Source organism: Anabas testudineus, chromosome 12, assembly GCF_900324465.2.
Source record: "Anabas testudineus chromosome 12, fAnaTes1.2, whole genome shotgun sequence".
NCBI classification, from domain to species: domain Eukaryota; kingdom Metazoa; phylum Chordata; class Actinopteri; order Anabantiformes; family Anabantidae; genus Anabas; species Anabas testudineus.
Genome location: NC_046621.1, coordinates 11,020,705 through 11,034,371, shown reverse-complemented (window position 1 = coordinate 11,034,371; position 13,667 = coordinate 11,020,705). Strand labels below are relative to the sequence as shown.

The 13,667-nt window shown below is 41.2% G+C and overlaps 1 protein-coding gene across 8 annotated transcripts in view; it reads right to left on the bottom strand.

Annotated features, from left to right (window-relative positions):
- Positions 1–13,667, bottom strand: part of esrrb (estrogen-related receptor beta) — a 42,560-nt gene that overhangs the window by 27,102 nt on the left and 1,791 nt on the right. For 3 of the 8 annotated variants that reach the window (XM_026356580.1, XM_026356578.1, XM_026356582.1), the window contains exon 2: positions 8,316–8,384. The exons of 2 other annotated variants lie outside the window; for them this stretch is intronic. Coding sequence is in view for 3 of the 6 variants with exons in the window: in XM_026356574.1 (XP_026212359.1) it covers positions 11,919–11,968 (50 nt within the window). In the remaining 3 variants the exon portion in view is untranslated. Of the gene's footprint in view, positions 1–8,315; positions 8,385–11,918; positions 11,991–13,399; positions 13,420–13,667 lie in introns of those variants that run through there. 3 more of the 8 variants (XM_026356574.1, XM_026356575.1, XM_026356576.1) reach the window with 2 other exon arrangements.

The following is a 13,667-nucleotide window of genomic DNA, read 5'->3' as shown; positions in this document are numbered from 1 at the left end:
CACACACACACACACACACACAAACACTCATCAAGATGGGGGCATCTCCATACTTCAGAGAGCGGACCTTGGCTTGTCTCCTTGAGTCAGCAGTCAACCAAAAGGAAACATGATGGCAAGATATTGACTTTTTCCACTGTCTGCCTAATAACAGTATTTTGGAGTACATGCAATCTGATGCTGTAATGTGTGCAGAGTAAAGTGCAGCCTTTTGGCTGTGGCCACAAAATGCACTCTGAAGCCTTCCTTGCCCATATAAATCTATTTCAGTCCTGCGCTATAACCTTTAACTTGAAATTGCACTGGGAGAACAACAGAGGAAAAAACTTAGCCTGGGCATGTTCAACTCATTTTTCTGTCACCAAGTAGAGAGAACTGAATAGGTGGACTGGTAGAGGAGATGGATAACTCATGCCGTGTAGACATAGTGACCTCTTAGGGTCAAGGCGAGGTCACACTCTTACATACATACACACCCCTTTGCATTAGGTACCACGGAAGGGGTAAAAGGTCACCTGCGCTCGCCTGCATTAACAAAATTGAGCCTTGCATGGCTTATGCAAATTCAGACACAAGGGCTCCTAGAGAGTGGCAGCCAGACAGCCCAAGTTGTGCCTTAGCACGTTACTTCCATTAGCATATTGTCAACTAATGGTAATGTTTACATATTTGACATGTCAGTTTCCCATCAGCACCGAGAGAGGACGATGCTCCTCACTTGGCTCTATCTGCCTGATTGGGCGATAGCTGTGCTTCAGAGGAAACAGGAATGGAGAGGCCGCTGCTTTGTCCCCTACTGGTCGGCCGGACTGTCTCTTGTTCTCAGAGGCTGATTTAATTGTGAGGGTGGGTGACGGAGGGGTTCAGGCACAGGGGTCATTGGGTCAACCTTATTTTCTCACCCTGGCTTCCTCGGCCTACGGAGATGGGGGTCAGCATGTCAAATTAAATCTCATTCCCGAGTTTCCCTCCCTACTGTCATGTATATTCATCGGAGCTCCAGGTGCCTACCACTTCTGGAAATTCACAAAAAGGTTAACTGCTAAAATAAATAATAAAAAATGCCCCTGTTAAAACCGTTGACCTTGTGGAATAAGCCCTTTGCCTGAGCACTCCTGGATTTCTTGCAGTATAAAGCCTACACTATATAGAACTGATACACAATCACCATTCGACCAGATGACCAATACAGCTTTCCTTCAGTTATTCTTAATTTAAACAAGGCATTAAATATTTTCCTATTAGTGATGGCACTGAGAGAGGTTATTCAGATCTGCCGTTTTAAAAATTGTCCACTTGTACTTTTAATGTCCTTGTAGACAGAAATTGAAAAAGTGAATTCATTTCATGCCTCTCTGAAATAGAACTTGCCGCTCTTGATAATGAATGCAGATTGCATCCCCATAAATTATTGCACAGCTCTGTATTCATCTGCTTTATGTTCTCTGTTTCAGATGGATATGCGCACCTGTGCAATAGAGCACCTGCACTTGCCTTATTAAAGGCTATATATTAAAACGCAAGAGCACAAGATGACTCCATTTAGCTTTTATTTCACAAATTCAGAGTAAGCTTAACCCCGGTTCAAAGGCCATCTTCAGGGTGACACTTAGCATAATTGCATAAGTGTCTTAACTGTTTCCCCTCCAGCTCTATGTGGTCATTTATAATACATGTGCTGGCTAGAATCCCCTTAACTCATTCTGCTATGACACATTATACCACTGCTATGCTTATGTTTTTAACAAGCCTGCATATATTGATTAATGATACTGAGGGAATACTAACCACTTGAACCTGGTGTATTAATCAAACAGCCTAAAATATTTCTATAAATATTCGTAATCTCTAATGGGACAGGTCCAATTTGAATCTATAAATACAATTGTATGAGAAAATGAATTATGAACATTAAATAGTTTGACAGCAGCAATAGTCCTAATAAATAATTCACTCTGTGGGGCAGGTGTTAATTAGCTTGTGTGCTACACAGACAGAACAGACAGGAAAGGGTCTGCTGCACTAACTGAGACTTGATGCTGTAAAATCTATAGTTCTGTCTTACTTCCTTCCTCAAGGTAAGAGCATTTCAAATTCTGCTGCCTGGCTGCCCAAAGGAGCAGCGCTCCTAAGATACAGTATCTCTCCCTCTCTCTTTTTCTCTGTCTGTTCTTCCTCCTTTTGTTCCCTTTGTACCGATCAAAATTCATGCTGAGTAGTGGGTTATGGGCCCGCAAACGCACACTGTGCAGTTTGGTTTAATCTGATTCCACCTGGCCCTTCTAACAGCATTTCAGATCCCTAATATCATTCCACAGGCACTGCTGTGACCAGGATTAGCTGGCCTAATGATCTGGCAGCTCATCTCACGCTCGCTGTTCCTCCACTTCTGAGAGGAGAACCGAGGAGCACTCGTTCCCTCACATCTCAACATTTCCCTTGCCTGCAAGCGAAACTCGCGCTGAGCGCTGGATGACGCTGTTGTAGGAACGCAGAATATTCAGAATCTAATTGAGCCAATTTGTAAGTATTCCTGCTGAGAGCTATCCACTTCCTTAAGGAGGATACTGACACCATCTACTGTTCTCTGGGTGGTTTCCTGTTTCATGTGTAAATCACAAGCATGCAGCACAAGCCTGTGTTAGTGTCAGTGTGTCAGTGAATAAATTCCTATGTCCTTTTCACGCTCAAGGCCACCAGACGCCAAAAACACCATTTTATAACATTTGCTAACCCCATCCCAGAGTGTCACATCCCTGCTGCCTGACCAGACTGGATAAGTGGAGGGGAAAGGGTGGGTGTGTGCTGCGTTGGGGGTTGACATCAGCAGGCAGGGTGATGGTGATATCAGATGCCCCAGTAGGGGCAGATCTGTCTGAAGGGCCCCAGGCGATGTGGCCTGATAAACCACTGGCCCCAGAGTCAGTGCTGCTAGGACGAACTCAATTAGCTCCTGACAGACCTCCTCTCAGCCCGGCTCAGCCTCCCTGCCACAGCCAGAACCCAGTGGCAGCTGCCACACTGACCTCTCCTCCAGGGGCCACTGCCACCTCTTACCGCTCCAACACACAGACTGGGACTCATTTTTGGGAGAGCGGAAATCATGCTGAAAATCTGTACAGCCCAACTAAAGTCACAGAAATACATATAGCAGTGAGTATGCCACCAAGGGTGCTTGGTGTGTGTTCTCACAGGGGAAAATCTAAAGTAGCAGTTGGTGTAGGGAAAAGAACAGAGATTGCAAAACACACTTAGCTGAAATATGGAGGATGCCCTTGTCTCACTGGTTTCAGGTTAATAACCATCAGGGGATTCAGGGGCCTAAAGACTCCAGGGGCAATGTGCATGAGCTGTGTGTGTGTGTCTGCTGCATGGTGCATGGGCATTTGTGCTCATAGGTCTGGGAACATGAAAGATGGAAGTATAGTAGGGAGAAGGGGTATGGAGGGTGGGGGTGTTGGTTGATGGCTGCGGTTTGGTTGGAGGCAAGCCTGACACTCCATAGGGACCCATTCTAATCTACAAGGGAGAGGCCCCTAATTTTTGGAGTTTCTCATTCATTAGTCCTGCTCTGGCAGAGAGAGGAGGGGTGGAAGGGGTGGACCTGTAGGGAGGGGCCTCTTTATTAACGGATATGCCAGACACTCAGGAGAAGCTGACAGAGATTTATGTTGTGCAGATCCACAGAGGCAAACAAAAGGGAAGTTGAGGAGACAGGAAAAAAGGGAAAGAGAAAGTAAGCGATACATGAGGGGCAGAGAGAGAAGAGCGTGGTGTTTAGCGTACCAGTAGAGAGTGAGAACCCTAGATCGATAGTCCGTAGGCTACGGGCTCGTGCAGGGTTACCACTGGGGGCACCATGATGCTCTGTGGCCTGAGCAATTAAGTTTTGCCGTCTCCAGCAGAGGATTATATTTAGCTGCTCCACAGCGATGTCACTGTAGTCTCATAAAGCCATGAGCTCACTCCACTACGACAACATGAGCCCCATGCTCCAGCCGCACCACAAGATAGCGCTGGCCAAGAAGCAGATCACATCTATTGATCTCCTCCTCCTGCTCCTTCCTGTTTTAGAGATGCTGTTGGCAGGAAAAAGAGGGCCTCTTGTGATACAGGCGCTGCTGTTGTCTGACGTAAACTGTCTGGGCCGCAATGGGCAGATCTAGTTCTTAAACGGGGCTGAGTCCAGGATGTTGAGAGAGGCAAATGGCTAATGGTAGAGCGACTGTCAATGGGGGATGTGAGAGAGTTGTCGGGTGTCTAAACTTCCCATTACAGAGAGCAAAGAGTTAACAATCCCGGCGGAGAAGCTCCCTGTGAAACTGGACAGCTCATCATGCTGCTGCACGAAAAAAAAAAAAAAAGAAGTTCAGTGATAAGTCTAGTCTGTCGAGCAGTACATTTGGGATCAAATTTCTAATTCAGCTTTTTCATTAGGAAAGATTAGTTTTCATTACATCCATTATGTGGCATGGTCATGGTCTAATTTAACATCATACATTTACAATGGCTGATGATATCTAGAAAAAGTAATTATAGTCCACTACTGGCAAAAATGACTCTTAAAAACAGTTTATGATGGTTAAGGACTGTGTATTAAAAGTCTCATCCAAAACTAGTCTCAAGAAAACTGTGGGTAGGTGTAACGACATCAGACACAACCTGGTGTTGTGTGATATGTTACTGATACACTGATCCACCATATCACAATACCATTCTATTGAATATCAAGGCACAGGTGGATCCTTTCCTACAGACAAAGAACTCTTAAATGTTTTGTCACAGCTCTTTTCCTTTAAACGATTTATTGACTGAATTTAAATGATTGCACATGTTGCTACTAAGAAATTTATTATTTTGCAATAACTGTGTCTGGTATGAGTCCAGTCTTGTGTAAAATACATTTTCTAACTATTTAAAATTTCTGCTTAAAAAAACGGATGTTTTGTTTGAAAGAGTTAAGACGGCTAGTTTGGGATCACAAAACAAAGCTTTTATTTACAGGACCGGACTAATATTAAAGGAAACAAGTCACAAAAATTTAGTTTTATTTTACAAAAGCTTATTAAAGTAAAGTTTGACATAAATTATGTGGTAAAGGATTTGTGGAAACAGATACCTTGCACATACTCTCCATAGAGTTCTTTATATAGAATAAAATGCAATTATTAAATCTGAATTCTCTAAAAAATATTTTAAAAATGACTGCAAGCTATGCATTTGCTGTCTTGTTGTTCACTGTCTAAAGATATTTGCAAAGCAAACCAAAGAAAAGAGTCTGGTTCATTTTATCAGAAAGATGAAGGGCAGCTCTGTTTGTATTGTTATACTGCATGTTTTCTGCAGTGTGTGTGTGTGTGCGCATGTGAGTGTGTGAGTATGTGTGTATCACAAACAGAGAGAAATATTATTGTAAAGGGTTAAGGCTATTTAACACAGTCCAGTGTAAATCACAGGTTTAGACACAGTGACTGTGCGTATAGGGGGACAGAGGCATAGAGCCATGCATGAAATTACTTCATTAATCTTCTTCTGATAGGCCGTCCTTGTTTAGGGGAGAACTCTACCTGTTTAAAACAAAGAGCCCATCCTTCCCCCACCATAAATTATCCTGTTCATCAGAAGAGAACCAAATATAAACAGATAAACCACACCACATGCAAGCACATAAAAACAAAGCAAAATTAAAAGACTAGTAGAATTAGCAGGTTTGTCGAGCATCATTTAAATACATCCCAACGTGTAAATATTTGTACAGTGTATTTGTATGTGTCAGAATATATACAAGAATATAACGCATGCAGGATACAAAATGATCATCATGTTAAAAAAGTAAGGTTTCAGTTCTCATATTTAAAATGTTGTTTTAGGCAAACATCTCCAAAATGACATGACGCTGCTCAAAACACTTTTCCAACGACCGTCTGCCTCAGCAGCCGACACAGTCACAGCAATAGCCTCTAGCTTTTTACAGGCTCATCTCTACCAGCTGCCACACATTCCCCATAAATAGTGCTGGTAATAAAAAGGCGGGTGGGCCTAACTGATTTATATGGTACTGTCCAGCACCACACCATTCAGGAATAATTAAACTTTGGGGATATTATCTGAATTAATGCGCCTCCTTCAGGGGGCAATCTAAACATACATTTTAGCAATCACCATGTCGGGTGTCACCGGACATGCTGGGAAGAAGGGACTCTCCAAGTGACAGGTTCAACAACCAGCCAATCAATGTGGCCATTGGATTTGGATTGCACGTTGTGCAGCACAAAGTCGTATTATGTGAAGGAAAGTGGGGAGGCAGGAACACACACACACACACACACACACACACACAGATTTTAACACTAACAAATCTGTCAGCTTTTAGAAGACGTTGTTGTATTACAAGAGTACAGTTGTAACAAAGATGTGTTTTACGAGACAAAGGTCTGCTTTAATGAATAACGTAATAAGCACAGGTCAGAACGGAAACTAGCAGGATAATCAGATGGATTTTTAAATTTTATTTTCACTTTACTGTTACTTTGATTTTTAAATTGCTATTAAATGAGTGAAGACAGTGATACAGGCGTGGAACCAGGCAGGTCAAAACCGTACAGGAAAACACTGATTGTGATTTAAACTAAGGTGGAAACAAAAAAAAAGTTTAGATAAGGGTATCAACCAGAAATAATTTATAATGCTGCCAAGTATTTCTATTAATTTTTTGATGACTGTAGAACCCTCATATCCAGAAAGAGAAGCAATATTTTCTAACGTGATTTGGTGTTTTAATCAAGATTATTCAGTGTAGAGGAACTAGGACTGTGGTGGCTGGCTTTTAGCAAACTAACATGTTTATGGCTGTTACTGGTCACATCTACAGTGTTTCCTTGGGCAAAGTAGGGCTGAGTGACACTGTTCTCTAAGACACACCCATAACATGTGTGCACATGGTCTTTTTAATCTGTATAAACACAATGTCATGGCCCACTTTTAAGCACAGACTGCGTTTAATCATACATATAGACCATGCGAAATTAAATTAAAACATTTGTTTTACAAAGAGATGAGGTAAAAAAACGAAACTAAATTCTTGGTCTAAAAGCTGTAATAGGTCTACGTCTTACACAGACCACACAGAGCAGAAGACTTAGTGAAGCTGTCAGTGGAAATCAGAGCTGCTACTGTGATGGGCAGTTTTAGTATTGATTTCATAAATAAACAAAGTTAACTATCGATCCTAATGTTATTTTGCATTTCAATTACTGCTCCGAAACACAACCTTCAAACAACTGGCTGCTCAATACCAATTGCCTTCACTGATAAACACTCATATAGTTATCCCTCTTACATGACATTTTCTAACTACATGTGTATTTGTACTCTTACATTTTGCGTCAATTAGTGGCAGGTTTGTTGTGAACTTCTGTACTACTGTATACTATATGTGTATAACCATATGAACCGAGACAAGCTTACTAAACTTTACTTTAGTTTTTTCATTTCTTGTAACACATTTCCCACTCTGCAGTGATCATGCACTTCACGTATTTTCTCGTGTATTATCATGTCAACTGCAGCTTTTATTTGACTTATTATTTCTCCCATATATTCTATGGTATCTATGCATATGCAGGCATGCGTGTGTGAGTAAATGAAGAGGAACTCTTCAATGTTGGAGCAACAGGAAGAAGTGCTGACGCACCGTGTCAGTGATAGCACTCTGCTGCCACAAGGGCATGAGAGCCCACGTAGGCTAGCATTATCCTTCTAGACTAATGGACCTGGTTATTTTTAAACAGATTCTCACACTGCTGTGGAGGTGTCCAAGGTTACCGTGGACAAGAAACCAGGAGGGACACGTGCGGTGACAGTTGGTGGTTTCTGTGCAGATGGATATTGTGAAATATCCAAACAGGCAGCGAATCAGTGAGAGGTATAAAACGCTCTCGAGTAGGTTGTAAGTAAAGTTTTCCAAAATTGACCAATTATATAAAAATAACATTGTCTGCATTGAGATTCATGACATATTGACTGTTATGAAAAAAAACACGAATTTGTTATATGACTATTTGTACCCACATTTCTAAATGCATTAAAAAGTTTTGCTTTCACTTAACACCTGAGGGTGGGTTTGATGTGGTAGCTCCTCAAAGGTCAAACTAAGTGCTAAACAACTATGATCCCAGCTACAAAACATCCAAAGAGTGTCAATATACTCTGCATCCCCATTTGGCCTGGAGAGGGACAAACATGCTCCCCTCCCCTCCCCCTGCTCAGCCTGAGCTGAGTGACATATTTACAGTGAAAGTAATGATACTAGATACCAGAAATGAGAGGGCTCCAGCGTGGCCAGTGGACTCAGGAATCTCTCTAATGAATTGGACAACAAAGCCCTGTTGGTACAAGGAAGAAGTATTTAGAATTGGGTAACAGATTGAATTGAAAAACAGCAGGTTTTCTTTAAAAGGCACACCTCCCAACACCTCCTTAAAACGTTGGGAGATGAGGAGGGTGGGAGTGGGACAGGTGTACTGGCTGGAGAGCTTTGCTGGCCGCTGCAGCTACAGAGGCCACCAGCTCCTGGCTCATAGCGGGGTGGCCATTCTCGGCCAGGAGCCTCTTCTGGTAATGTATTCTGAAACCAAATTACGGTAAGCTGATCCCATCTGGATAGTGTCTGTGCACGGCTGCTTTGGTTACCCACCACTGCCTCTAGCCTGTGATAGCATCTCCATGAAGACAGCAAAAATCTGATTAACCCAATAACAATGAAACACTTGGTCAAGAGCAAAGAGCTTTTAACTTAAGATACACTAATGCAATTCCCTCGCCTTGTTTTCTGAAACCTAATAAGAATCAAGCGGACAGACTGCTAGAGATGGCTGCATGCAGGCTCTAATGCAGCAAGCTGGGAATGAAGTCAAATAAATTGAAATCTAATTCATCATTGTGTGCTAACTTCTTTTTGTTTCTCTAAAAAAATACATTAAAAGGCTCTTATTTCATGAAGGGGAAATTGGATAGCCTAGTTAGTTTAGAGAAGTGGCTCAGCCAGGGCTTAAGTAAAGTGAGGGTGTTGATGGAACATTTAGAAGCACAGAGAAGTCACATCTCAATTCGCTGCCGCTCAGACCGTGTGTGTGTTTTCCAGCGAGCACCAAGGAACTTAAACTGACAACAATCAGCACTGGCTGTCTTCTGAGTGGCATAAACAGCCACTACAAACTCAACAATAAGGCTGTCACCCTCATACAGCACTGGAAATGATTCATCCCACAACATGAGCCAAGAAATATTTAGTCAAGCAAAAGAAAGGAAAAAAAAAACAGGTTGAGTACAATGGGCTTCATACAAGTGGTAATGAGACGAACCACTTTGAAACAAACAAATAAAATATGTTATCAGTTTCCATATATTAAAATATGAGCAGTGTGTAAAGAGGAGACAAATGTCTATTCTTAAGACAGAACTCCCTGTAATTTCCAGTCAGCAATGTTCTCGGGTCAGTCTACACACAGGATACTACAGTGATGCAACAACAGCGCTGTGCTAATTACATGGAGCACATACGTCCCACTAATCCTCTCTACCAAGCATCACGGCCACATCCGGCCCTCAGTGAGGGGCTGCAAATGCCGCTGCACAATCACAAGAGAAGAGAACTGAACCAAAGGGCACAGCAAAATAAATATCATCATTTCTACAGAAGTTAGGGTGACAGACTGTTTTGCTAAGGAGAAAAAAAAAAGAGACTATTATTGCAGCCTCATTTTACTAGCAATTTCTGAACAAACAGTATTTATACATCAAACACCTGCTCATACCCCTGCTTTGGAAAAGTCAAGTCTTGTTACTGTCATAGAAAAGTTTAAATATATCCATGTCAATCAAATATCATTAAATTAGTACACAAAAATTTTGTCATTTAATTGTCAATTATTATGTCATTGAATGTTGATCGGCGTTCCCTTAATCACCTGTGATCATTTTGCAGTTTGTCAATATGTGACTGCACTGTTTTGGAAAAAACAAGTTAAACCTAATTGCAGGATATTACTAAAATAGCACCTATAAATTCAAGGTTTTTATTTTCACATTTCATAAATTGACTAGTTAATTGTTTTAATTATGTCTATAATTGAGGTGTAGAAATAATATTGAAAAGACTTTTCTGAAATTTGTCAGATTCTCTGAAAGGAACAAAGATAGCTGATACTAAAACACATTTTAAACACGTAATTGAAACATATTTGAAACGTGTGACGTTTAATCATGTTTCCCCTTTCTGTAATGAATAACTCTTAAATTATGGGCAAGTGCTTCTTTTAGAAGACTAGATGAAGTCATATTTAAAGGGTAATCTTTTATTAAAATGTTAGTTTAAGTAGTAAGGTGACGTAGAAACCTACTTAACAACAAAACCTTCAGTGCAGTAGTTTATCTTCTAATTTTAAGAAACACTTTTAAAGAACAATACAGTAAAAAAAAATATAAATACACTTTAACTTACAATACATGACACGTTGCAGAAATACCCACTCTGTTGCTGATGTTTGTACAATTTTGCATACAGGTGTATCTCAGAGTGTAGTGGACTTGTATAATGCATCTTAGGTGAAAATTCAAAGGGATCATTTCACACATATATTACATATTAATATGATTTTTTAGAGATTAAAGCTCAAAGTAAATAATTTCTCTAAACAAATGGGTGAAGTTAAAGCAATACACACAAATGCAGGTCTCAAATTTTACACTGAATTATATTTCTGTTTTCTGGTAATAGTTAATTTAACCATTAATTTAACTTTACTTGCATTGTTGGTTGCGGTAAAACTCAATAATAGCAGGTAAGTGAAAGGATAAGTTTGCACAGTTTGGCACAGATGATAAGAATGTACAGTGTAATTTGGAATAATTTTCTCTGACAAACATTTCAGTGAAAAATCATAGTCTATATAATTATCTAAATGTAAATACTGAATATCTACAAATCACCAGCCCTGCATGCAAAGTAATTCATCAATGATAACTAAAAGAAACTGAAAATATGATATATATATATATAAATATATTTAGATATATAATCCTCGATCCTAATGTGTTGCTGTGTGTTTTTCATTAATGTCATTGCAGTTTGTGAATATCGTACCATAAATTTGTGTGTTTTTCACAAATTGATTTTTTTTTATATAAGTTATTAATGAATTTTAAAGTTTCATTACGTAGGTGCTGTTAGCTCAGAGTGTCCCAGCAGCCAGGAGCTGTGGAGACAGGAGCTTTCATTTGCGTGCCGCTGACTGGGACAGACCTGCCAGCTCATGCAAGTTACACGGTTCTTTATTCATCTTTCCCTGGCTACAAATATTACAGTGTGTAATTTATCCACTGCAATTCTGTGGAAACATGTTAATCTCATCTCCGTAAAATATTACTCTCATGCTCTCTCAGCGGCCCGATCAAGGAACAAAGCCATCAGCAAACAAGCTCCTAATCTAACTGGACAGGTACCTCGAATTCTTTAGGAAAAATACCCACTTTGCAGAGGGGCAAGCTAAATCAATGAGCCATGCTCTGAATGCTAATTCATAAGAAATTCATAGTGTGCTCACACAATAAATTTACACTTACACACATATACAAAAGTTGCACCTGCCCTGTTGCTCTATACTGTCAAGTCCTGCTCTTTATAAAAACCCTTAAAACAGTGAACAAGAAAAGTGCGAGAGTACTGGTAGGTGTTAGAGAAAACAGGAAGAGAGAGAAAAATAAAATCTATCACTGCTAAAACAAGAAAAAGTTCAGTGTCTAAGTCATAAAACAAGAGCAAGTAATGTTAGTTGAGCAGGTATAGAATAAAAGAAAAAATAAAACAGCATCACAACAGAGGGGTTAAAGGAAAAAGGAAAGAAAGAAGGTGCACCTACTGGTTATGATAGCTGAGAGGGTCTGGAAGACAAAGTTCTGAAATGTCCATCAGTCCAGTTTTAGCATTCCAGGAATGAGAGGAAGAGGAAAGAGAAAACAATTGAGACCCGCTTCTTTCCTAAATGATAGCAGAGCACCCTCAGAGACAACGCTGCCGAAAAGCCCCTCCAGCACCGCTCCCCCCAGCCTGCACAGGTATGTTGGACTCTGATGGATTGAGTGGGCGCGTGTGCGTGAGCATGTGTGTTGTGTATGAGTGTGTTTATGTATATATGTGTGGGAGAGAGAGCGAGAGGAAGAGAGAGAGAAAGAGTGCGCGTCTGAGTGTATGTAAGTGAATGTGTGTGATAGAAAAGGAGAGAGTGAGGCAGGCTGAGAGTGAAGGGGGGGGGGGGGGGGACAGAGAGACAGAGAGGTAAAGGGGGGTGAGAGAGAAAGAGAGAGAAGCACAGGCAGCAGCGGGATGAGTGCTAAGATGGAGAGAGCATGAAAGTGCGAGCGAGAGGAATGACTCTTTCCGTGGTCGGGATAGGGCTCTTTAAGACTCAAGGGCTTGATGAATATGGAACAGCTGCTGTTGGCTGGCTCCGAGGGGCAGGACTTAAAGCGACAGAGGGGCCGGCGGAGCACCGGGGAGGAGGGAGCAAACACTCGCTCGCGCACACACGAGCCATAAAGTGCACACACAACTCAGCCTATCACATGAACAACAGAGGTGCAACTAGGACAACAGTCAATACGCAAAGTTTCCATCTCAGCTAGACAAAAAGAATTCTGGATGCTGCGAAAGTAAAGGAAAATATTAAATAAATGAAGATGGTCCTAATAATAAAGAAAGCTGCATGAGCATTTAAAATGTATGTTTTGGATTTTACAAAACCGTGCACATCTGTGAATGCTGAGTGCACTAACGTACGGTCTTTGCAGTGTACACAGCAAAGCCCAAACAATATTATTTCATAGTGTAACACAAACCTTTGCCAAGCATCTAGCATATGAAAAGTTGATGATGGAAAAAAAAAAAACCTATACAAAATATCAAAACGTTGCCGGCACTGTTATGTAACACATAATAACGTCAAATCTGACACACACACTATAGAAGCTCCAGCAAGCTGTCGAGTGCATCTCCAGTACTTCACTTTCAAAAAGCAATAGCTTTCAAACCACTAAGGGCGGTAAATGTATTTATTGAGCTGTGTCGCTAGCTCCATTTGCGGTTGTTACATATGAGGGACCATTGTGAACCTTTCACCACCTGTGAGAGATGATCTCAAGCCATAGCTCATATTCTGGAAGCCCATCAGCCTCTGGAGAAGCAGCAGAAATCCAGCTCTGTCTTGTCTAACCCCAGCTTTAGAAGCGCCTGTGTTTCACTGTTGATCAAGCTCAGTAAGAATGCAGAGAATGCAGATACCATTTCACATTCAGTGAGGATCTCCATGTTATTGTATCCGCACATTATAAGAACAGAGCTTACCATGGCATCTTATTGGAGAAAACGAGCAGTCCGACAGTGGCTGGCACTTGGCTGAGTCGGGCAGGAGAAACAGCGGCTTGCGGAGTTCTGAAAAACTCACAAGGTGCCTGACAGCGGTCTTCAGCTACTTCAGTACAAATGCGAGTAAGTGAGGAGGAGTCGAGATCTACCAGCAGATTGATGCAAAAAAGGTGTGTTAGGTCACTCTGCTGCTCCCCAGTTTTCTCTGCTTAACAGGAACAGTATAACCCCTGGAGAGGAATCCAGT